This window comes from Vicia villosa, unplaced genomic scaffold (genome assembly GCF_029867415.1).
Source record: "Vicia villosa cultivar HV-30 ecotype Madison, WI unplaced genomic scaffold, Vvil1.0 ctg.003182F_1_1, whole genome shotgun sequence".
Taxonomy (NCBI): Eukaryota; Viridiplantae; Streptophyta; class Magnoliopsida; order Fabales; family Fabaceae; genus Vicia; species Vicia villosa.
In genome coordinates, this window is record NW_026706131.1 from 132,016 (window position 1) to 159,321 (window position 27,306).

The 27,306-nt window shown below is 34.0% G+C and overlaps 1 protein-coding gene across 1 annotated transcript; it reads left to right on the forward strand.

Moving 5' to 3' along the window:
* The first annotated feature begins 18,483 nt into the window (after positions 1 to 18,483).
* LOC131640502 (uncharacterized) lies at positions 18,484 to 20,192 on the forward strand. The gene is made up of 4 exons (XM_058910900.1): positions 18,484 to 18,783; positions 18,865 to 19,154; positions 19,443 to 19,600; positions 20,098 to 20,192. Exons 1-4 carry the CDS (start codon positions 18,484 to 18,486, stop codon positions 20,190 to 20,192), a joined length of 843 nt encoding a protein of 280 aa, XP_058766883.1.
* The last annotated feature ends 7,114 nt before the right edge of the window (positions 20,193 to 27,306 follow it).

Here is a 27,306-nt window from a genome sequence, read left to right on the forward strand (position 1 = left end):
CCGTACATGAAATTAGGTATTTCATTGTACACCTTTTTGTACATACACATTTTTGTACATATCTCGATCAATTTGTTTTTTAACTTTTAATAACAAATCAAAAAATGAAGGTTTTCTTTAAATCTTCCCAAAAATACCATGGGCCTCCATGTAGGTATAAGTCCCAAGCCCTTTGTGAATATTTTGTTTGCATAGCTGTGAATAAACTCAAGTGGGCCTCTCCCCGAGTATAAGTCCCGAGCCCCCGTGTATGCAAATGGATCATGCTTACAGGTATATTTCCTTCATAAACTCCATTATATACACACACTTTGTCATATATAGCTGTTCATATAACTGTTCATATTTGTTCATGTACTTGTTCATGTTTGTTCATACTTGTTCATATCTGTGTTTGTGTTATATACTTGTTCAACTTAGTACAACACTAGGTTCCCCATAGCCTCCTATTGGGCTTCGTGCAAAGAATCTCCCTAGTTTAGGTTAGGACATAGAGTATGGTTTCCCGGTGAAATCGCTCTAAGAGCTCAAACCAACTATACCATGCCTCCTCTTGGGCTTTGTACAAACGACTTGTCCCTCCCATAGCCTCCTCTTGGGCTTACAATGCAAGGACCCTGGATTGTCCCTCCCATAGCCTCCTCTTGGGCTCACAAAGCAAGGACCCTCGGATAGCCTCCTCTTAGGCTTCGTACAAGGACCCACGGGCTTCTTATAAGCATCCCCAATATCCAAAATCAAATGCCCTAGGAGATTAGACATTTTTCATCTCTATGATAGGAGTATCTCTTCTATAGCATCACAAACAATCAATCAATCAAATAACTTTTTTTGCCACAAGGCTGGCTAATCAATCAAACTTTTTCTTGCCACAAGGCTGGCTAATCAATCAAACCGTTTTGCCACCATACTGGCTGATTAATCAAAGTTTTTGTCACAAGGCTGACTTCATTGAAACTTTTTCCACGAGGCTGGCTGATTAATCAAAACTTTTTGTCACAAGGCTGACTTCATTGAAAGTTTTTGCCACAAGGCTGGTTAAACAACAAAAAACATCTTTATCATTCTAAGCGCCATAAGTGGCACAGCCCAGGGCTTATAATGAAAAGATTTTCAAACAAAAATCAAACAGATGTATGTGATGATATAAATTAGATACATCGAGCATTTAGATGACATTTGTCTATTTTCCTTTGCTTCCACTAGCATAAGTGGGAACTACGATTGCTCTGACTTTCTCAACATCCCTTTGAGAATACGTAGGCACAAGGTCGTATCCTTGACGAGCAAAACAAAACAAAAAAAAACCATTCAAACCTTAGCACCCGTAGACCCCGAGCTACAGATGCTCTGATTCCCTCTAAGGGATATGTATGCAGAGGATCGCGATGATCTTTGCGAGCATAATCAAACAAACACCTTAGGTCCCACCTACCTCACAACAGAACCTCTCAATAAAATGGAATGAAAAATATAGAAAAGAAACCTATAGAGTACTATAGATACGTTGGGTGCTAATACCTTCCCTTCGTATAACCAACCCTCTTACCCAAAGATCTCTCCCCCACTTTTTAGGTTATTGCAGCTTTTTTCCTTTTCCTACTTTGGAAACAATAAAAAGTTTGGTCGGAACAAAAGAAAAATCATTTTTTGAGCACTCGAGCCTAAAGAAGGCATCAGGTGTCTCATCCTAAAAAAGGATAACGATTTTTCCCCGCGACAGTATGTACAAAAAGGTGTATGTACAATGAAATACCTAATTTCATGTAAGGGAATGGGACTTATACCTATGTGGAGGCCCATGTTTTATTTTATAAAACATGGTTGATTGTTTTATTAACAAACGCAAGGTTTCGTCGTTTGAAAAACTGTTTGAAAATTTTGTTTTGAAAGAAGTTTTATGTTTAAAGAAAAAAACTGTACAAAGAGAAGGAAAGGGACTTATACTCTCTAATATTCGAGAGGCCCAAGTTTTGAAAATCAATTGATCAACCCAAAAGATTTGATCAAGAGTTTTTGAAAGGAAAACCAAAAAGAAAGGGTTTTTGTTTGTTTTGAAAAACGGTGATCGTTCATTTTAAAACGGTTTGGAATTTTGAAAAGGTCCACTTAATTAAGATAGAAACAAATATTACACTTAATTGATACCTAAATGATTAGGGTTTGATCATAAAATATTCACAAGTGATCAATTTTGAAAATTCAAAAGAAAAACAATATTTAAAGTATTAAAAAACACTTAAAAACATGTCATTTTAAATTTAATAAAACTATATCAAATAAATATTATTTTTGTGATTTTTTTTGGATATTCATAAAATATATATATTAAATAAAGAGTGTACAAAAAATGAAATGAAAATGAATTAATTTGATTGGTTAATTAATTAATTGAAAATGTAAAGAAAAATGAAGAAAATATGTGTTAAAAAAAAGGTTTGGTCTTGCCAGGGTTTGAACTCACGCCCTCATGTTTACCAACCTAAACACTTGCCAAGCGAGCTGCGCGCGCAGCTTGTTATATGTATGCTTTCAATTGATTATATTTAAAAACAAGCTTTTGGATTTTCTGAATCAAAAATGGCGCCAAGAACACACCTTCAACTGAAATTTGAAAATCTCTAAAACTGTGTTGTTTTGATCAAGTAAAGGGTCTATCTCACTCGGTTTTGCACGAGGAACATGATGGTGATCTCACAATTCATTTATTTTTGCTCTAAGGTGGTCAATTTTCGCATGAACATGAAGAACCCTAGAACTGAAATTCAATGTGAAATCGTGGGTATGCAAGTTATGATGCAATTGATTGAGGGTTAATGATCCTCATAGGTGCAGAAACAAGATGGTATATCAATATTTCGTTTATGATGCATGTATGTATGAGTTTGAAGTTCATGAGGCTTACCTTCAAAAACGGAAAAATTGGAGATTGGATTTCGAGCTAGAGGTGTTATAGATGCTTTGTAATGATCTTGATAGCTTCAATGATGATTATGGAACATGTCTGGATGCTTGGAATGGATTGAATTCATCTGAGCAAAGCCATGGGAGTCGATCTGCAGTTGCTTGGAGTGAGGATCGAATTTGATGATTTTGGTGTTTCAGATCATGGATGATGGTTGGAACAGTTCATATGAAGTATATGGATGATGTTTAGAAGGTTAGTTTGGACAGATATGGCTTGGTATGAAAATTGGCATGTTAAGGCTCACTTTATGCAAACATGGAGGTGAGATGATGATTCTGAGTTTTAAGGTGTTTTGGGGTGTGTGAGTGGATCAAACACATCACATATGATATTTAGAAGTTGTTAGAACCATCACTTTGGCCATGGCTTCAAAGGTTTAGAGGTTGCGAATTTTACCTCTTTGAAAACTACGAAACTTGCAATTCAAGAAAGGAAGAGAAAACCTATGCTTATGAGGTTTTGGTGTGATTTGAAGAGTGGAAATGACCTCTATTTATAGGCCAAGCTTTCTGAATACAAAGCCTTTGCAAGTGGATCAAAGAGTGATGATTTGGCTTAAGAGATGGAATGGAATCTTTCACATTAAATGCAAATGGTTAAAATGACTTAACCATGGTTAAACTTCCAAGCTTCTTATCTCCTTCCATTCTGATCTTCAAATTAGAAAATATCTCTCAATTATTGCATTGATGCATCATTACTTGCATTATAGGTCATATAGTGTTGAAACTTAGTGAAAATGGTTTGAAATTTCATGCATAATGTTCACTAATGTCAAAATTCAAAACCATAGCTATGCTTCATATTTTTTCATGCTCTTGGACATTTTGGAAAGCTCATATTATGTACTTCAAAACCCTAGTTGAAAGTTTCTTCAATACCTTTAAGGAAATAGGTGAAAAAGATCCATGAACTTTGAAGAAAGTGAGATTTTAAGTGCATTTTTTCAAAAGATACCAACTTTGAAGCTCCATATCTCTTAAATGGTTGATCTTTTGGAAAAACATTTTATGTGACAAAGTTGTTTATTGGATCAAAATATACAACTTTCATGTTGGAAGTTTTTTTCAGTTTGTAGGTGAAAGTTTGAGTTATTCCCTTCCAAAGTTTGGAAAAAACCATTGAAAAACACTTAGAAAATTTTCTAAGTATGAAAGTCAAACTTTTGACTTTTTGATTCTTGATTGATTTTCTTGATTTTACTTGATCAAATGACTTCATATATCATATATTGATGATTTAAAACTTCAAAAGTCATGGTTGACCAAAATTTCCAAAAAGTCAATGGTGATCTTGTACAGTTGACTTTTTCAGACGAATCGCGTTTCTGGAGATTTCAAATGAACCAAGATATCCTCACCAAATGAATGGTATGAATGGATCACATTGAGTTATTGGAGGACCTTGAGCCATAGTTTAAGTTGTGGCACCATGTTCTGATTAAAAAGTCAGTGGTTCAGGTGAATTAGGTCAAAAACCCTAATTTGTCGACCTGATGAGATTGATGACTGTGAATCTTGAATTGAGATACAATTTCCATTGGATATTGTCATAGGGATTATTTGAAGATGATTGAAACCTTTGAGTGATCCCCTGGAGCTTTTTTGGGTATCCCAAATGTGATCCCTGATTTTAGTCCCTGATAGTTCAAAACCCTAATCTGATGATTTGAATTTTCATTGTTGATCAATCCTTGTGTAGGAGATGTCTTGAGCCAATAGATTAGGTCAAAATGATGTACTTGGGGTCTTGAGGTCATGTCCCAAGTCATTAGGTCAAATTCTGAGCAAAAGTCAGGGGTATGCTATCTTCAGTCAAAACCCTAATCTGGTTGATTCAGAGCCTTTGAGCTTGTTGAAATGAATATTTGAGGACCAAATGTTGATTGTTGATGAAGATGATTCATTTGAGATGAAGGGAGAACTAAACCCTAATTGATTGTTACTTGTACTGATGAGTGATTTCTTGATTAAACCTTGCTGAGTCACAAGTAGCAAACACATGATATGCAATTTGTTAGAGATGCAAATGATGCATATGCAAATGATATGAGGTGGTATCTTAGGTCAAAAATTGGGGTATGACAGCAACATGTCTCTTTTGAAATAAAATTCTGGACTCCATTCTTTCAGAATCGTAGGCACATTATAAATTGTACAAAGACCCTTCATGGGCACCATCTCCTTTTCCTTGTATGAGTGAAAATTCAAAAGAAAATAAACTTTTTCATGGTAAAACATATATGTAAGTTGAACAAAGTTCCAAACACTAGCCATATATTGTTTCACAGTAGTCATGCTAAGGTTTCTCCCTAAAACATACATGATTAGCGTTGTAACTCATAACTTATTCACTGATTCTACATCGACATTTTCAATTTCAACTCCCATCTTTCCTTTCACAATTTGGGGGGCTATGAACTTTATAGTTAACACATTTGCACTAATAACATCAACCCACAATTTCTTCAGAAGTGTTATTGTTCCTTGTTTGCTTTGTCAGCTCCAGGAGTTAAGTCGATGGTGACGACACCTTTTTTTGCGACCGTCCTTACCGCTGAGTCATGCTTCAAGACGCATGAAGCTTCAAACAGCCGAAATCCCTTTGATTAGGTTCCTAATCCAAGGATTAGGACTTTAAAACATCTCAAATCAAGATTCCTCCACTTGAAACTATGAAATTTGAAACCCTAAAACACAGTAGAAATTCGCTCTGCCGTGTCGAATATCGCTACTTCTCTTTATCTAATCGTTTTATTTTTTAATAATAAGCAATGGAATTAATAGGAGTATAAGGGATACTCCACCCACAAAACAAACGGAAAGTTCCTACATAATAATCTACTGATAATTAAATTGACTGATTAAAAATATATTTTTTGTAATATTTACTATTTATTTGACATAAAAGTTAAATTACACATTTATTTTAGTTAATTTTTGTTGGTCAAATAAGTATTTCTTTTACTTATAGGATTACCGTTTTACAACCCTATTCTTCCTCTGACGCGGTATACGCGGTATACATTCTTTCTTCTTTTCCCGTTTGTTTTTTATAAGTATTGTGTTTGCTGCTCTTTCTTTTTAACAAATGCGTGTTCGTATAACTTTTAAGCTCAATTAATTTTAATAATTTTTAAGCTCTATATCTATCTCTCTACTTTATCTACCATCTCTCTTCTTTTCATCTCTCTCGCCGGCATGCTTACACAATATATTTCTAAATTATATACATCTATGTTCAATTCTCATATCAGTAATTTACCATGGAAAAATTTCTTCATGCATTTTTGTATGTTTATAATGTATGGATATCTTCTTGGATCATACGGCCATAACTATCATTTTCAGGTAAGTACATTTTTTTCTCAAGGTAAATTATTCTTAATAACATGGCTCTCTATTTTTGTTGTTTTCATATTGCACATAACATCTCTTCAGGGTTTCGTATAACCTGCTCTCTTTTTCATAAGTATAATTTCTTATAGGGTTTAGTATATGTAACAACAATAACCTTATGAGTTATAATATTGCACATCTCTTTATTTTCATACGTTATTTCAACCAAAAGTTTCTAAATCTTAAAAATTATTTTTAAAAAATTGACTTCTTAGGCTAATCAATAGATGTAAAAAAAAATATTTTTCTTTCTTGTTATTATCATATATTATCTTGATGTGACTAAGTTATGTAATTTCACTCATCATCTTTAACATTTTTTTTCTTTTTTGTCCTAGAGGGTGAACATTCCAAAATCAATGGATAGCGTGATATATCGATTATTTTGGGGACTTCAGGTATGTCCTTAATTCCTTTTTCAATATTTGTTTTTAACTTATTAGGATTATAATTTCTAAGTAATCTAGAATACAATATTAAAATTGTTTTGGAAATAAAATATTCCAATCTTTTTTGATATGTTTATTATAATTTAATATTTATTTGATTAATAAATGAAATCGTACTAATACTATAATTGGGTAATATTTTGCAGCATATCTCTACTCTACCCGGATTTCTGAGGCCACACTCTTTTAGTGAGGTAATGCTTTTGACGATGGTTGGATTAGCACTTTGGATTTTTGCTTTTTTTATTGGAAAGAGACGTACTGATCCAAGATTATAGAGTGTTTCAATTTTTTCATACATGTAGTGTGATAATGTCTCTTGAATTTATCTATTATTTTGCTAAGCGTTTTTGTATCCGAAACAAATACCGAGATTATTTATTTATTCAAATTATTGATTGACATTATTGATCCAATTAATTGGCCTTAACTAATTTGTATCCGTTGGAACATTCAATAGTTTTAATTTTTTTAAATTTTAAATAAAATATTTATTTTTTAATTATTTTAATCATCCATTAAAAAAATGTAATAGTAATTTCAATTCAATTAAGAGTTTATTTAAAAAATTCCCAATTGGTAATATAGTATCAAATTATAAATTTAAAGCATTTTTATTTTTAATAGTAAATACGAGTTAAAAAAATTAAGTTGTCTAAAAGTATTTTAAGTTATAATATCGTTATTTTCTTAAATATATTTAAAAATTACAACAAGTTTTAGACTCACGAAAAATCCCAACCGATCATTGGCTCGGTCAAAATAGTTATCTTGATCACTCGTTGAACTAAATGATGCTAACCAATTTTGTGTTAATTTAAAATAAAAAATATTTATGAAATATAATTCTTAACATAATTTTTATATTTATAAACTCTACAAAAAATTTCACTTTTACTGACAAACTTAAAACACTACAAAAAAAAAATTATACCAATAACGTTAGACTATAATAATTTACCAATAGTTTATTTATTAGGTACGACTCTCTTCTCTTAATGGTTTCTAAATTCAACATCCTATTTTTTCACTTTTTACACTTCACATCTCTCTTTCATCTAATAATTCAATTTTTACTTACTACAATGATTTTGCTTAATAAAATTAAACGCCCTACTCCACCTCTTTTATTTCATATTATTATTTTCTTTTATATTTTTATTTTTGTGATTATATATTAATAATAATTACCGATTGACATTAAATTAAAATGATTAAGAATTAAATAATTTATTTTAATTTTTTTTATAATTTAATAACTTATTTTAATTTTATTTTAAGTTAATAAATACAAAATATAAGGATAAATAGAAAAACTAGAGAAAAAAAATTCGGTGTCCTAATCTAATGAAACTAGTCTATAGTAATAGAGAAAAAATGATGAATTTTGGTAAAAATAAAAATAAAAAATAAAAAATAATTTACTATGAAATAATTGACCCGAAATGATTATGATTAAATAAAAGTATAAAAAATTACAACAACCAATAATATTTTGCCAAGTATTTTTTGTGGCCCCCACTACTCTCTCTTTATTCAATATGTTGAATATATTTAACACCAATTAATCCACCTCATTTTCAACGCCTCATTCAACACTCCATTACACTCATTCAACTACTCATAGTATTCAAAGAAAACATAATATAAAATAGAGACATTACAAGAATTTAGATGAAAGTTGATCTTCAATCGCTTCCGTTCATGAAAACCTTCTTCTCTCCCAAACCCTTGTTTTCTCCAATCTTCAATCTTGTATCTTCTCTCCGTCCCAAAAAAAGGTCCCTCTGGCAGTTTTAGAAATTAACTTAAATAGTCTAGGTCAATTACAGCCAAGTCAAATGCCAAAAATGCCCTTCCGGATGAGTGTACTTGAAAATTCAAAAAAATACAAATTCTGTCCGCGCAACCTGCACGGGCCGTGCAGGTCTGCACGGGCCGTGCAACTCCCAGACTTTGCCAATAAAATCTTCAAGCTTCAGACCTTCTTGCACGGGCCGTGTCAAGCTGCACGGGCGCCCGTGCAAACTCTCTGGTTTTTGTATGGGAGATGACATTTGATTCTGCACGGGCCGCGCAGGTCTGCACAGGCCGTGCAGCCTTCAGAACTCCATTTTTCTTCCTTATTTCCCGATTTATTCTTATGATCCTGAAAACATTAAAACATACAACCAAAGCATAAAATGACGAATAATGAAATAAAACACTAAATAAAATAACTTAACCATACATAAAAACAACGGTAAATATATGTGTGAAAACCACTGATCAGAGGGTTTGGTGAATTGTTTAGATAATAAGGTAGAATGTGGAGGTGTGAGTAGAGATATGAAAATTGGTTGTTCATGTCATTCCAAAGTCTGTTTATATGGTTGGTGGTGGCTACATGATTTTGAGAAATTTGGTTATGGACGGACGTGTTGAAGTGGGTCCATTGAGCATTCATTGAAGTGTTGAGGTTTGCAAATTGGGTAGTCATGTCATCAAAGATTTCTTGGTTGCTTGGTCCACTTGGAACATTAGGAGGATGAATACATTCACCGTCTTCATTTTCTTGATCATTTTCTACGTTGTCTTCATCAAAGTAAGTGATAGTTTCGGTTTTTGGATCATAAGCAACACCCATTATTTTTTTCATATTCTTGGTGGTAATTTTGTGACCAGTTCATGAGACCATACTCAATTACTTCCAAATTTATGTCATAATGGTGTAGAATACGCGTGATAAACCATCCATATAGTATGGATTTCAACTTGGCAGTATGATACAACATGTGATGTAAAATGAGACGAGCCCAATTAATCTTGATACTATTCTTAACCGCATGCAACACTTGCAATTCAACATCTGTAATATTGCAATGATTGCCATTCCTCAAAAATAGAACATAAACTGAAAATAATGGAACATCCTATCATCATTAGAAAAGTATCCAGCAGACCACAACACCCATTCCAGTTCGGCCCCAACAAGTGATTTAACCCGCTTGTTATGGTACTCTACTTCAAAATTTCAACTGATGCTATAGTAAAATTCCCTCTTATTATAATCCTTCCAATCCTCATCTTCAGGATCATATAAAAGACTACCAACATAAGGGATGTCCAAAAAAATTTCAAGTCTTTTAGGAGTCAAAACAATCTTTTGGCCTCTAACACATGTAACAAATTTTTCATTTTCTATAGCCATATTGCAGTAAAAAAACCCTAACCAAATCCGGATAATATGGTCCAAATGAAGATATGTAAGATTCTAAACCTAACTCCCTAAACTTGTTTTGAAAATTAAAGCATTTTGAAGGAAATGTAGAAAGATTGTCGTATTTTGGAGTTTTTGGTATGCTTGATTTGATAATACTTCCCAAATATCTCCAATTGCTCCTTGGTGAGTTCTTTGAGGATTTGAGGAGTTTCAACGAAGGAAGAGGTTGGTTCCTTGCCCTTTGAAGTTGAGAAGACTTTCTTTTTCCTTTTGAAGCCATGAGTAAGGATGGATGGAAGCTTTAATGGAGATTTTGGAGAAGATGGAAAAGTATGGTTTTGAGAGAGTGAAAAGGAGTGTATGACTTCTAGGTTAAAATGAGTTTAGAAAAAATCGAGTTTAGACAGCGCTACATAGGCAGCATTTTTTCCCAAAGCGCTGCGATAAGTTCTTAAAAAAAATTAACTAAAAAACTTGAGAAAAAGTGCTGTTAAAGGCTTACTTTAGACAACGCTTCATAAAAGCGCTGGTATAGGCCATTTAGAAAGCGCTGCTATAAGTTTAATAAAAAATTTAAAACTATATACTAAAGCGCTTGTAATACGATGGGAGAACAGACTTTTTGTTTTGTTATTTCGCAAAACATGTTGCTGTTAGCAGGAATCGCCACCAACTTTTATTTTATCCAATTTAGAAAAGACATAAAAGAACAGGAAAGATCTTTAAAAGATTTTGAGTTCGGGGGGTAGGTTATACAAAGGGAAGGTATTATCATCCTTTGTATCTATGGTTATCCATGGACTCTTAATTGCTTAGCTCACTTGTTTGTTTGGAATGTTTGATTTGTGTGTGTGTGTTTGAAAAAGAGGTGCCAATAATAAGGCATAATTTCGTAATGGTTCTTGTATCAGTCCTCAAGAATGTATACGAAATATTTTGAAATTGTATGAAAATAGGTGGTGTGAAGAGTATTTTTTTTTGAGCAAGCAATTAAAAGTAACCTACCCTAAGGATTGGTCTTTCTTATTCTTTTCCTTTCGTTTTAAGGGAAAGAGACTACCCATACAACTTGTTAGTAAGGAGTCCTTTGCTTGGATGTAAAGAGACATCGAAAGGTCATCAGATGGTCATTGAAGGCAACATGTAAGGATGTCTTAGCATTCGAAGGGACGATCATCATTTTATTGTAGGCAACTCGAGGGACAAGATCATATTATGTAGGCAACTTGATGGGACTATGTTCTTTATGATGATATTAATCAGAGGAAAACTAGCTAAGACGTCCCTACGTTCGAGGGACTTAACCATATAATCAAAGGCAACAAAAGGGGGCTACCCTAAAGGTGAGTGTGTGAGACGTGTGTTGTATTTAGGTATAGTATTTATCTTGGAATTAGGAGTGATCTAACAGTCAACTTTAAGTCTTATCATACAATCCTATTAGCCATACATCCAAGCAGTTAATATTTGCGGAAATTAAAAGTGCGGAAAGTAAAGCCCTAAACTATTACATGGTGTCATACCCCAAAATTTGCCCATCATATTTTTTATATTCAAGCTCATCTGAATGGCAAAAGCTCAAGGCCCGACTGAGTGTACACTCTCCTAAGCAGCAACCTTCACAAATAGAGTTTTGCTTCTCTCCAAGTAAAATCAATTTCCGATACTTCAAGTGGACTCCATGACCTCTCATATGATTCAAAGGACATTTATGCTAAGTTTCAAGCCCTGATCCCCAAAGATGCTCAATTAGTCGCTCAAATAGTTAACAGTCGACCAAATTGACCTGAAAGTCAACTATGGTCAAAATAAAGTCAAAACTCCTGATTTTTGGTCAACATCAACATTTTAATACTAGATTCATCATTTGATCAAGTGTTGATCATGATTCATCTAGAAGAGCTCCAAAATCATCAAAACCTCAAGTTTCTAAACTAGGGTTTTTAAGGAGAAAGTCAACCCAACTTTGACTGATCATATCTCTCTCATACTTTCTCATAAATTCCCCAATCAAAGCTCATTCACAAGGAAATTTGATTCTCTACAACTTTTATGTTGGGTCCAAAGTCAAGAAATGCACCATTTGAAAGATACGAGCCAATACATTACAGGTCCTTCTAAAAGTCAACAAAAAGTAATTCTTTTCAAAAGCTTATAACTTGAACATGGTAAACTCAATTGAGATGAAATCAAAAGAAGGTTTTAGAGGACATCTTGATCTTTCCAAAAAAAACCTAGAACATCTTCATGTGACAAATATTGAAGGAGATATGATTGATAGAAGTTGGGAAAAAAATCAAGAAAGTCATGAAATTTTAATTGAGAGATCTTGAGTTTCTTAGCATTGGGCCTCTATTTTCAAGTACCCACGTGAACTCAAGACCATAAGAGGCCCATAAATTAATTCCCTCCTATTTTATGATTTTTATTATTTTAATTGTGAATTTATTCTTTTATATATTCATAATTAGATTAAAGAAATTCATAATTAAATAGGGAAAATATTTAGAGATTCTCCAATCATTTTAAGAACCAGCTCTAAAAACTCAAAGAATCGTGTGATGATGGTTGAAGATTTGATTGGTATTGATTGAAATTTAGAATGGAAACTTTTTATACCTATTTCAAAATCAAACACAATCTCTTGGTTCAAACAAATTTGGTAACCTAAATCCATCTCTATATATATATCGAATCCTAATCAGCAAAGGGGGTATTTTTTCTTTTCTGGACAAGAGGATTTCGGCAGCCTCATGAACCTTGGAAAAGCTTGAAAATCGTGATATTCAAGGAGGCGAAAAACAGATCCCCAGCCCGGTTCCATTTAAACAAAGGTGTCCAATAGCTTCCCGATGATCTTCTGAATCGTCCCATGCCCCTGCAAACGAGTGAAGCATCTAGAAACATGAAATTGCAGTGTTCTTTTCCTTCATTTTTTTATTCGCGATTTCATAGTTACATGAGTTTTCAACGTGAATTGATCACATGTTTGTATTCCTAACATGATTTCTATGATTCTTGTATGCTTTGATTTCGGTTTGGGCGCAGGTACAGGTTTTCACCATGGCTAGGGTTCTAAGTTTCGTTTTGGGGCTTTGAGCTGTAGACAAAATTGAATCAAATTAACTGCACCATCGCACTTAGGGAAGATCGGGTAATCGAACCATGCTTTTATTTAAGATTTATATGGTGTATGGTGTGTACTGGTGGATTGCAGGGCTATGGCGACGAACAAGAGAAAACCATGGGCACAGATTTCAGGAAGAGAAGGTTGGGGACGAAGGCAAGCTGGGGCGCGCAGCATTGTTTTTTTTAAAATTTATTCATTTAATACTGTATATAATTATTGGCGTGGGTGACATTATCAGCAAGCGATCATGGAACGAGTGGTGAAGGATGTACACCAGTCACAATCCAAGCAGGGGTTCGATCCCCGCGTGCAACGCTTTTATTTTTCTTTATTCCTTTGCATTAACAAGTTTGCAGATCCAGTGCCTTTAATATATGTATGGTAACGGTGCACTCTCCATCCTAAGCCATACGATTCCTTCTAACTCGGACCCAGCGAACTGGGATTGAAGGTCCACCATGGACACTCACAAGCGTACAACATCTGATCTCAGCTAAGTTTTCTCATGTTCTTTGACTATTATCTATCTTTTTTATTCTATGAACCCTTTTTTTTATATGGTTTTTCTAAGAAAACCTTTTCTTAAACTTTCTTTTTTTTTTCTTTCTTTCTTCTCATAAAATTATTTATTTTGACAAACATTTATTTTAATTAAATAATTAATTTGATTAAGTTTTTTTCTAATAATAATTTTTATGTGATTAAATGATTAAGTTAACAGTTTAAACCATTTAATTAATCCTAGATATTTTTATTAATTGACTTGATTACCACTGATTTAATTAATCAGGTTGAAAAACCAATGATTAATTAAATTCATTTTATTTATTCTATTAAACTTAATCAATTTGAATCCTAATCAGGGTTTACGAGAGCTTTCCCTACACTGAATATATTTATTTTTCTGTGCCTTTTCAGGGTTGTCTTTCCAGATGCCTTCCGACTACGCGCCACGTCAAAAGAACGAAGCTAAGTTCTAAACCCTTCTTTTATTATTATTGTTATTTATTTTATGTGATTAGGGTTTAATTTCCTCGTCAATAGAACTCTTCCTACACTTATATTTTTGTCAATTCTCTGATGATCAGATTCAATGCTTAAGGCTTGAGGCGAACCCAGGGCCGGCCCAAGCCATGTTGAGGCCTAAGGCGAATTCAAAAAATAGGTTTTTAAAATATATTTTATAAAATTATTATTATTTTATTCAAACTAATATTCTGTTTTAAAAAGTCATTCATTAAATTATTTTAAAATCAATTTATTTGATTTTATTGTGTGATCATAAATTTTAATTTTTAAACAAATTTTTAAGTTTTAGCTTAACTTGTTTAAATATTCTAGTTGGTATTACTTTAAACTAAAATAAAAGAGTATTCCAAGTATACAAATAAATAAATAAAATAAAAGATTATAAATTAAGGCTAAAATGTAAAAATAAAATAAAATACAACTTAATTGTTAAGATATTATTTCATATAAAGTTACTCTGGCCAATATAACATTGTTGAAGAATTAATATAATTAAAATTTAAACATCTACTTCAAAATAAAAATTCACGTGATACCGTAATCATTATTATCAATTAAAATAATTTAATCATTGTTGTTCTTACTTGTATTTTGAAGACACAAAGCATAATAAAGCTCAGTAATTATTGCACATAAGCACATTGATAGTTTCACACGACGCATTGAAAAGTGCATCAGATAAAAAACAAAGAGTATTGATTCAGTGTATAAAAGAACACATTTCCATTAGTATAAGTAAGAAAAAGTTGAGAGAGTATTGATTCAGTGTATAAAAGAACACATTTCCATTGGTATAGGTAAGAAAAAGTTGAGGCCCTAGGCAAAGGCCTTGTTTGCCTACCCCTAGGGCCGGGCCTGGGCGAACCTTTGCCCATCAACCTGTCAATTGAAGCTAAGTATTTAATTTAATTTTTAAGTTTATTCTGTTTCTTTTTATTTTTAGGGTTTGCCCTTTTAACATCTATTTGAACTATGCATGCACTCATCTATTTTTTTGCCTTTGCCTTGCCACTTTCAGGGTTAACCTTGAGGCTTCCTCCGACCGTCAACCATGTCAGATCAAATTCAAATGCAAAGCTAAGTGTTTTATTTATTTATTTATTTATTATTAATTTCTTTATCCTTTATTTTTATTAGGGTTAGCCTCTGAACTGATAATACACTCATCTATGTTTTATTTTCTTTCCCCTAATTTTCAGAGTTTACTAACCGCCAAAGCTCGGATATTGGTAACCCTAAACTCTATCTCAATTATTACTTGTGTTAAACCTTTTATTTTAATTATATCCCGTTGGTTTCAATTCCCCTTTCCTCCGCTGGTTACAATTTCCGTGTAACTCTGAACTGAATTAGAATCACCTAATTATAAGATAATATAATTGAATATGATCACGTGATTGTTGCACACACGCACCCTTTTGGGGTAACCTCTCTGTTGCCTTGTTGCCTTGTGTTTTTGCAGAATAGCCATGTCCCTCGAATACGAGGATACCTCAGCCATGCTGCATCGATAAATACAAAGGTCATACGACCCTAATGATGCTGCCTTCGATACACTAATATGACCTCGACCCTCGGAAGTTGCCTACGAAAAAGGCTGAGGTATCTTCTGGCTGCCTACGAAAAGGCTATTCTGATCCTTCCCTTTAGACTACCTGCCTTCTCTATGGCATGGGACAGTTTTAAGGCGAACGATAACTCGACGACCCTTCAATCTCCAAATGAAAGGCTTCCTGCCCTCTTATGGCTTGGATAGACCCTTTCACCCTGAAAGGCTAAAAGAACATTTTTCATCTAACCAGGTAATTTGCCCTTAATTGCATGCTCAGGTTTAAAAACATCTTTCTACTATTTTCTAAACACTTTCAAGGCTACGCTCATTTACGAGCTAAAGTCCGTGTTTCTTCTTCTTCTACATTTCTAAAACTTTTTTGTTTCGAAAACGAGCAAAGCAATTAAGAGCCCATGGAAAACCATGGATGCAAAGGGTGCTTTTTAAACCTTCCCTTTGCATAAATTACCCCCCGAACTCAAAATCTTTTTAAAAGGTATTTTCCTGTTCTTTTAGCCTTTCCGATATTTGGATAAAATAAAAGTCGGTGGAGACTCATGCTTAACCGTACATTTTTCGATCATAAAAGTCAGTTCACCGTATTACACATGGCTTTGGGAAAGGTGCATAATAGGAGGTGCGAAAAGATAAAAACCCTAATTACTATTACAAATCATAGGCAATTACATAATTATAAAAAATTGCAAAAAATAAAGGTGCGAAAATTAAATACCTAATTACTATTACAACCTCGAAACAATTACATAATTATAAAAATATGCGAATAAATAGATACCGGGTAATTCGAGAAGTCGAGAAAATATTGGAGGAAGAGAGACGAATGGAATTAGGGTTAGGAAAATCCATTTTTTAACTGATTACTAATTAATCAAACTAATCCTAATTAACTATTTAATTATAATTAAATATGTACAAAATAAAAATTAATTGATTAAAAACCTATGTCTAACTATTTTTATCCTAAAAATAATCTAAATCCTAATTTATTAAGTTAATTAAAAAAATTTATGTTGCATAAAAAAAATCAAACTAAAACAAATATCCTTTTTTGTGTTTTTATGAAGAAAAAAAACTAAATTAATACCTAATCCTAAACAAAGTTAAATTAGTTAGAAAAGAAACATATTAAAACATAAATCAGTTGATTTTAACCTAATTCTTATGTTAATGATTAATTAAGTGTTAATGGGATTAGTTACAATAAAAAGAATGGAAAAAGAGAAGTTGCAAAGGGTCTCGCCTGGGTTCGAACCAAGGTTCCCTAACTCATGGCCACTCCCGCGTCACCATCAGGGCTGTGCGTTTTTGTTGATAAAAAATAACCCAAAAAATATAAAATATAAAAGGTAAATAACAAGGGCAGAATTCAAAGTTCAGTCAATGTGGGCCCCCTGATTGCATTCGCGACCACTCATGGGTGGAGGGAGGATTTGACTTTGCTGACCAACTAACCCAAGCGATGCGCGTGTCCTTCTTCTTCTATCATTATAGGCACAAAAACTGCTACGAATTTTGCTAGGATTTTGGCTACGGTTTCCTCGTGGCTAAACTTGCAGATTTAAAATTCATGCAATAACCACAATTTTACGATTTAGCTAATGTTTCATTCGTAGCTACACTTGCTAAATCAAATTTCACCGAAACAACATTTAACAAACAATCTAAGCACCCCGACTACTTAATTAAGGTATCACGATTACGATGGTGGGATTTATTTGGCTTGAAGCTTGCTGTAGGGGCGAAAATGAAAGGGAGCAAGTTTTATACCCTAACCATGGTGTTTATAAAACAACACATTCAAACGCCTAAACCACCATCCAAAACTATTACATATGACCTCAAAAACACATTAGAATGATTAGTTTACATTAAAATCTAACAATAATCAAGAAACAAAAATTCCACCATGGATGAAGAACATGTTCATGATGTGTGTATTCTGAACGTTTCAAAGCATGTCCTTTGGCCAATACCTACCCTTTGATACCTTAAGAGAATGTTAAGATGATTGGTTTGGCTTGAGAGTGGCTGCACCAAGGAATACGATTCGGACTTGTATTTTGAAATTTTGTAGGTTTTGGAATGGTTCTTTGCTTAGGATATTTTTGTCAGTTTTGATGCTGAGGATGTTGTGTTTATATAGAGGGTAGAATTAGGGTAAAAAGAATTGGAAAGGAATCAATGATAATTGAAGAAAAAATTTGATTTGATTCTTGCATGGAAAATTACTATTTTTTATTCAAATCTATTTCTTGCACTTTTCTCACGATTTCTTGGCCTTTAGATGATGATTTAATCTGATCAAATGATTTTTTAAAATAAATCACATGGTCCTTGAGCATCAAGTTATGATTTATTTGGATTTTATTTTATTTAAATTGAATTTAAGTAAATAAATTCAAAAATAAATGGAATAAAACCATAAAATAAATATCAATTGATCTCTGGGCTTCTTTTAAGCTTAATGTCACGTGGAAAGTCCAATACCAAAGACCCAATACTCAAAAGTTTGCATTTTGCCACTTAGGATTTCATACTTTTCTCAAATTTTACCCAACTTATGTTGATCATAACTCACCCAATTTTACTCACATGGAAATGTTTTTGTACCTTTTGAAAAGCCCAGGATGTCCTCTACAACCCCCTTTGAAACCTTTTTTTGCATTTGGAGATTTTATTTTGAAGATATGGCTCTTGACGAAAAATGGCTTTTTGTTGATTTCTAAAAGGACCTATGCTTAGGAAGTCTGATGGAACCACTATAACCAAGCAAGATGACATTGAGCAGGAAATTACTGAGTTCTATGGTAACCTTATGGGTGCTGAGAGCCCAAAGCTTGCCCAGATTGATATTGAATCCATGAGGAAAAGCAAGCAGCTTAGCTGGGACCAGAGGGAGTTTCTTCAGAGAAAAGTCACCATGCAGGAAATTGACAAAGCGTTAAAGGGTATAGGAGATAAGAAAAGTCAAGGCATTGATGGTTATGGGGCTAGATTATACAAATCTAGTTGGCATATTATCAAGGATGATGTGGTGGTTGCCATTCATGAGTTTTTTGACCAAGGTGTAATGCACAAATAGTTCAACAAAACTATAGTGACTTTAATTCCTAAGAGCCCTACAGCCAGTAGTATTAAGGACTATAGGCCAATAGCTGCCTGCACAACCTTCTACAAGATAATATCCAGAATTCTAACTGATAGACTGGGCCAGGTTATGCAGTTTCTTATTAACAAGTGTCAAGCAGCTTTTAGTTATGGCCAGCATATCCACAACCACATTTTGATTGCTTATGAACTTATTAAAGGATATGGGAGAAAACATGGAACTCCAAGGTGTATGATGCAATTGGATCTCCAAAAATCTTATGATATGGTTAATTGGAAGCCTCTTCGGAATATCATGTATGAATTGGACATACCTAGTACCTTCATATCCTAGATAGTGGCTACTATGACATTTGTTTCTTATGTGCTTAATGTGAATGGAGTGCTGACTCAATCTATGCAAGCATGTAGAGGTATTAGGCATGGGGATCCTATCTCCCCCTTGCTTTTTGTGATTGTTATGGAGTACTAGAACAGGCTAATTGTTAAGATGCAAATGAATCACAATTTCAATTTCCATGCTAAATGTGAGAAGTTGGGATTGTCTAATCTGATTTTTGCTGATGATATCCTGTTGTTCTGTAGGGGAGATTCTAATTCTGTAGCTATGCTACTCTCTACTGTCAATGCTTTTTCTATGTCTACAGGTCTGACCATGAATCCTCAAAAGTGCAAGTTGTTTTGTGGAGGAGTGGATATTACCACCAAAGATGCCATAAAGATGATCACTGGATTTGAGGAAGGTAAGTTAACAGTAAAATATCTTGGTGTTCCATTGACTAGCAAAAGGCTGAACATCATTCACTATCTTCCACTGATTGAGAAAATAGTTGGTAGAGTGAGACATTGGACATCAAAGCTACTCAACTATGCAGGTAGAGTTCAACTCATCCAGAGTATTTATTTTGCCATAACTCAGTACTGGCTGCAATGTTTTCTTTTGCCAAAGTTTGTCCTTGCCAAGATAGATACTATTTACAGAACTTTTTTATGGATAGGTAAAAATGATAAGAGTGGGAAAAGCCCAACAGCATGGCACACTGTATGTAGACATAGATGTAGTGGGGGGCTCAATATTATCAGCCTCTCTATTTGGAATCAAGTGACTATGCTTAAGTGCCTTTGGAATATATATAGGAAAGCTGATAATTTATGGGTAACGTGGATTCATATATATTATCTAAAGGGGACTCATGTGATGGATATGGAGCCTAGTAGTTCTTGGTCCTGGATTTTCTAGGCTATAATGCTGCAGAGAGAGAATATTACAAGGATCCAGGTGTTATGGAACAATATGATAGCAAAGCAGAAATTCAGTATGAAACAGGTCTATGATATTCTTGTTGATGATATTCTAAGGGTACCTTGGAGATACCTGTTGCAACATAACTCTGCTAGACCTCGGGCCATGATCACCACTTGGATGTTATTCCATGGAAGACTTCCAACCAAGGATAGACTCATCCAGTTTGGATTTATTCAAGATCCTGTCTGTAGCTTATGTAATCTTGCTTCTGAATCTATTCCACGTCTATTCTTTCAATGCATTGCTGTTAATGATATATGGAAAACCATTCTGAACTAGATCGATATCAAGCATACTCCTCAAGATTGGAATACAGAGCTGCAGTGGGTTCTCACTACTACCAATAAGAAGGGGTCGAAAGCTACACTGCTGAAGCTTGCATTTTTTAAGTCAATCTATGGTATATGGCAGCTTAGGAATGCTATAATTTTTTATACACATCATAGATAGAATAATGTTAGTAAGATTGTAGATAATATCATCTACCGAGGTTGGAAGGATAAATGTCTTAGAGATCACATAGACAAGGTAATGATTTAGGCCTTTCTTTTTTATTTCTTTTCTTTTCTTGTTTTGATTAGTTGGATCCTTAGGGATCACTTGTACCTCATGGACTTTTTGAATTAATATATATTCATTTTAGTTAAAAAAAAAGGACCTATAATGTTATAGCTCCTATCTTTAAATTGAAGCATTTATTGGTCTTGGGCCCAACATCAAAGTTGTAGAGAATTGAATTTCCTTGAAAACAGGCTTTGGTTGGGAGAAAATTGATGAATTATGTGAGAGTTATGACACATCAAGATTGCGTTGACTTTTGCCTAAAAAACCCTAATTTGGGAACCTTGAGTTTTGTGGATTTCAGATCTTTTCTTGATGAATCATGATCAACCCTTGATCAAATGATGAATGTGACTTCAAATGATTGATGTTGACCAAAAATCTAGACTTTTGACTGTAAGTTGACCATATTTGACTTTTAGGTCACCGTAGTTGACTGTTGATGATTTGAGCAATTGAGTGGGCAATCTTGTGAATTAAGGCTTGAAACTTGCTATTAGGATACTCTGAACCATATGAGATACCATGAAGTCCACTTGAGGCCTTAGAAGTTCAATTTCTTTTTATTTAAACCAAAACCCTAATTTAGGTCTTATTGCTTAGGAGAGGCATTGCGTAATGAAACCTTGAGTCTCCGTGAACAAATAATTTTTAAACCAATTGTCTTAAATAGGGGAGGGAAAATTTGAGGGTGCAACAGTGCTGCTAAAGGATGTGTTTAGAAAGCACTTCTTATAAGCATTGCTATAGGGAAAGCGCTGCTAAAGGAGAAAGTGCTACATAAGGGTTGTCATACCCCAAAATTTTCCCAACATATTTATTCATATTTCAGTACATCAGACTTTCAAATACTCAAAGATACACAAGAAGGAAGCATGCAGTCTCTCTCCTAAACAACAGCCTCTAAATAAGGGCTTCCGATTTAATCAAGGAATTTGAACTTCTGATACTTCAAGTGGATTCCATGATCTCGCATATGATTCAAAGTACCCTCATGCCAAGTTTCAAGCCCTGATTCAAAAGATTGCTCATTCAATGACCCAAATAATCAACAATCGACTGGTTGACCTAAAAGTCAAACCATGGTCAAATCACAGTCAAAGTTCCTAATTTTTTGTCGACATTCTCATTTTGAAGTTTCATTCATCATTTGATCAAGAGTCGATCATGATTCATCAAGAAAAGTTCAAAAATCCATAAAAGTACAAAGTTGCTAAATTAGGGTTTCTAGGTAAAAGTCAACTGAACTTTGACCAGTCATAACACTCTCATACTTTCTCAGAAATTCCTCAATCAAAGCTCATTCTCAAGGAAATTTGATTCTCTACAACTTTCATGTTGGGCCCGAGGTCAAGAAATGCTTCCGCATAAGAGATATAAATCAATACATTACAGGTCCTTTTAGAAGATCGCAAAAAGCTGTTTTTTGTCAGGAGCCATATCATTAAGATAAAATTATCAAATGGAAAAAAGCTTTCAAAGTGACTTGTAGAGGACATCTTAGACTTTTCAAAAAGTTGTATATCATCTCCATACGACAAATATTAAATTAGTTATGGTTTGCACAAGTTGGGCAAATTTTGAGAAATGCTTGAAACTATAATTGACAAAATTCATGTTTTGAGTATTGGGCCCATGGTTTTGGATTTCTCACGTGGTTACAAGCTTAAAATTGGCCCATAAACCAACTACCCTTTAATTCTTTATTTTATTTTATTTTTATTTGAATTAAATCAATTAAATTCAAATAAAATCTAATGAAATTAAGATTAAATGATAAAAGATTGAGAGATTAATCTTTCTATATTTGTTTCAATCTAATATCACTTAGGGGATCCATAAAATAATCTCATGATATGCTATGGTTTTATTTTCTTTATTTTTGAATTTATTCACATAAATTCATGATTAAATCAAATAAAATCAAGTTTTATTGAGATATTTTTTATGAATCAATTCTCCAAATATTTAATCAATTCAAATATCATCCAATGGTCAAGTTTGAATAAGAAATATGCAAGAAATATGATTGAATTAAATATAGAAAATAAAGCCCTTAAACATAACCGGGGGTAGGGTAGTTGCTCAGTAACTTAATTATCCCAAATTGATCCTTTGAACACAATCATTGATGATTCCCTGTCATCATTAAGTCAGGCAGTCAATATCCACAAAGAAAAAGGATAAAAACAACGCAATGCCTGTTAAGTCAAAACCTATGAAGTAGACTTAGGAAAAATTAGGGCATCCCGCTGACTGTAGTCTCAAAATAAACAGTTCAGACAAAAGTTATGGGTAACGAAGTCGAAAAGAGGTCACTACATACCCTCCACAAAAGGAAATTATTACAAAAAAAGAGGATGATTGCCTTTTCAAATAAACTTTTGGTTTTTGAACCATCATAAATGTCAATATTAAAATTCCCAAAGTCTTTTGGAGCTTAAAGGCATAGTTAACTGAGCATAGGAATGGAGAACACCGCGAAGATTGGGATGGGTACAAATAAACTTTGATCCATTATCCTTTGTTTCTTAAAACCGTGAACCAAGCCACGTTACAACCCTTAAAAGTCCTAACTGAAGCACGATTAGTTCGAAAGCATATTGTTACCAAAAGGTATCCTGACTCCTTAAGGTCTAGTATAACTCTTGAGTTGATATTAATTTCCTACAAGACTCTGTTTTACTAAAATGTTTTTCAAAACTTCGAGACAAACATATGAATTCGCATCTTATGAATTTCACTATAAAGCACATTTGTCTACATAGATTCAAATGCCTAACATCAAGGAGAAATTGCACGGGGCATGGCTAATGACTAAAAGTCCTCCCAAAAGACAAAGTAGCTTTATAAGCACATGAAAAAGAAGAAACATCTCTTACGCCTAACTCGGTTGGCTAAAGGATAATGTGTACACGGGGCATGACCCGTCGTTATCCCATTTATCTGGGGCAATCTAATCAAGATTCATGGAATCTCTCAAAGACGCTGAAAATCCCATGGGGGCAAACCCTTTCTAGGAGCCTTTTCAGGTAGTCTTCTTTAAGACACATCTTCTCATCCTTTCTAGGAGCCTTTCCATGTATTTCTCATCATTTTCGGGAATCTTTCTAGATAGTCTTCTCTTAGACATATCCCTTTTTAAGAACCTCTTTAGGTAGACTTCTCTAAGACGTTTATCATCCTTTCTAGGAACCCCTTTAGGTAGTCTTCTTTAAGACATTCCTTACCCTTTTTAGGAACCTTTTCAGATAATCTTCTCTAAGATATCCCTCATCCTTTCCAGGAACCTTTCTAGGTAGTCTTCTTTAATACATCTCTTAGACTTTTCAGGCGGTCTCCTTTAAAGACATATCTCTATAAACCTTTTTAGGTAGTTTTCTCTAAAAATATTTCTCTTATTCTTCCAAGAACCTTGTCAAACTTTGTTTAAAGTACAGTCTTCCTTAAGACGGTCTCCTATCCTTTCTAGGGTAATCTTCTTCAAGACGTCTCTTCCTGAGTTTTGTTTAAAACACAATATCCCTTAAACCAGTTTTATCTTCTATAGGAATCTTTTGACCTTCTTTACAGACATGTCTCACTAGGCTTTGTTTAAAGCAGAGTCTTGTTTAAAACAGTTTTCTATCCTTTCCAGGAGCCTCTTCAGGTAATCTTCTAGAAGACATCGTTTCATTCTGAGTACTCAGCAAATTACTATCCATCAGATACGGTCAAAATGTATGATTCATTCTGAAAAGCATCTGCTTCACATTCAGATCAATACTTAGCATCAAGGAGATCTCGGAATTGGTTTAATCAAAGGCGATCATTTCTAATAAAGACTCTTGAATGGGGGGGGGGGGACCACGTCCAGAGAGTTCTCCTAAACAGGGGAAAAATTTCGAGGATTGCAGGGGCATACAATAAAAGATCCTATTGACTAGGGGCATTCATTCTAGGATTTAATCAACTTGGTCACATATCGAAGCAATAATAATCAGGGGCATATATTTCAAGAATTCAAATACTGGGACAGTGCATATCAGGTTCGTGGCATGACATGGTAAAATTCGAGTTCCCTCTAAGGATACTTCCTTCAGATTAAGGGGCACGTCTCTCAAAATTTCTGATGTTGGGGAAATCACACTAGTATCACACAAGGAGCATTGTTGCGTAATTGACCTTCCTACGCTTGTATTATTTACGGCCTATAATTTGGGATCATCATACATACATACGCATTAACATACATACATGCAACATTTACACCCAAACATCATGCATCTGCAATGATGATACATGTATACGAGCATCACACTATCAAACATTACTCATATAAAAAAGGTTCATTCATCTATATTTTACAAACAACAGGATCACATGCATATACATGGTGCATACGCATTTATAATACAACTTTTATACGGATGATCTTGCTAGCACTATAGCAAGTTAATCTTTCTTACATGGGTAAACTTGTCAAAACCATGGCAAGTAATCCTTTTTACGCAGGTAAACTTGTCAGAACCATGGCATGTAATCCCTTTTACGCAGGTGAATTTGCTAGAACCATAGCAAGTGAATCCTTTTACGCGGATGAATTTGCTAGAACCATAGCAAGTAATCCTTTTACGCTGGTGAATTTGCTAGAACCATAGCAAGTAAATCCTTTTACGCAGGCGAATCTGCTAGAACCATAACAGGTAAATCCTTTTACGCAGGCGAATCTGCTAGAACCATAGCAGGTGAATCCTTTTATGCAAGTGAATTTTCTAGAACCATAGCAAGTGAATCCTTTTACGCGGGTGAATCTGCTAGAACCATAGCAGGTGAACCCTTCCTCATTCAGGATATATGCAAGGGCTTACTAGACCTATAGTAAATCATTCTCTTCATACAAACTGAAAATACTTTCTAGCACTATAGCAAGTGGAGTACCTTCTATACAATAAATGGCGAGTCCTCTCTATGTAAGACTTGGGCTTTAGCAAGACGCTTTCAGAATTCAGGACAAGGCAAATTTAGAGGTCTTCCATTATTTAATAACTCTTCGATCCGAAAAACGTGAGACCTGCGTATTCTCACGCCATTCAATCCAAGGTAATTAAATAGGGGCAACAGTCATACCCCAAAATTTTCCCATCCCATTTCACTTTCAAACTCATACAATGACTCAAGGCTCAATCGTTAACTCAATGCACACTCTCCTAACTAAAGACCTCCTCAACCAGGGTTTTGCATTCTCTTAGGAAAATTGATGAATCAAGGTCTCCAATGGATTTCATATGGCTTTTTTTGTTTCAAATTATCTCCATGCCAAATTTCAACCTTCAACTCCAAAGATTGCTCATTCAATTGCTCAAATAGTCAACGGTCGACTAGTTTGACCTAAAAGTCAACTATGGTCAAACCACAATCAAGACTCCTGATTTTGGTCAAACATCCTTGTTTTGAAGTATCATTTATCATTTTATCAAGGTTTGATCATGGTTCATCAAGGAAAGCTTCAAAATCAACAAGATTCAAAGTTGCTAAATTAAGGTTTTTGGTCTAAAGAGTCAACTGAACTTTGACCAGCCAGAAATTTAGTTATCTACAACTTTGTTTCTCACATGCCAAGGATAAAAATACTTCATTGAGGAGATATGGTCCAATAGATTATAGGTCCTTTTCAAAAGTCAACTAAAAGCAGTTTTTTGTCAAAGCCCATATCATCAAGATCAAATCTTCAAATGGAAAAAGTTTCCTAATTGGCTAATAGAAGACATCTTGAGGTTTCTAAAAAGTCCTAGAACTCTTCCATATCTTAAAAATTGAGGGAGATATGCCTTGTCAAAGTTGGACAATTTTGAAGGCAAAATGTGAAACAAAAGTGGTTCAAAATGGATATTTTTACAAATGGGCGTATCTTTTTATGATCCAAACTTGGTTATGAAGCTACTAAGAATATCCAAATCCATCCCCACGCCCATTTGATTTTAAGTGCAATTTACATCAAATAAGTGAAAGAAAATAAAAAGATTTGATTTGATTCTATTTTTCAATCAATTTCAATCATTCAATGGGCCAAAATATGAACCAATTTCGTGCAAAGGGATATTGGAAAGAGAAGGAACAAAATTGGTCAATTTTAGAAATATTTCATTCAAGATTCAATCAAAGATCAATTTCACAAATTATGGAGATTCGGTTCAGTTTAGTTTACCTAATTGGTTCTACTATAAGTACATAATGTAGGGCAATGGATTAGGGGACGATTTTTCTGGCTTAAAGAACCCTAACCTAACTCTAAAATTCCTCATAAAAAGTCAAGTTCATTTTTGAAGTTAGAGTTGATTCCAAGGATTCAAGTAGCTCTATCGTGTGCCTCTGAGTCAGTCCAGATAGTCACAAGCACCCAGAACGCCCAGAAGCCAGAGAACAGGTATAGCCCAGGTTTGAATTTGGTTCAACGAAGAAGAAGGGTGCATGTCTCCATATGTCTGTCCGGTTTGAATTCGCGCGCGTGTTTCCAGGTATGCCTTTCTTTTTCATATATTATTTTATGGTTGCGTTCAATTTACAAAAAACGCAAATAGCTCAGATGGCAAGCACATTTTC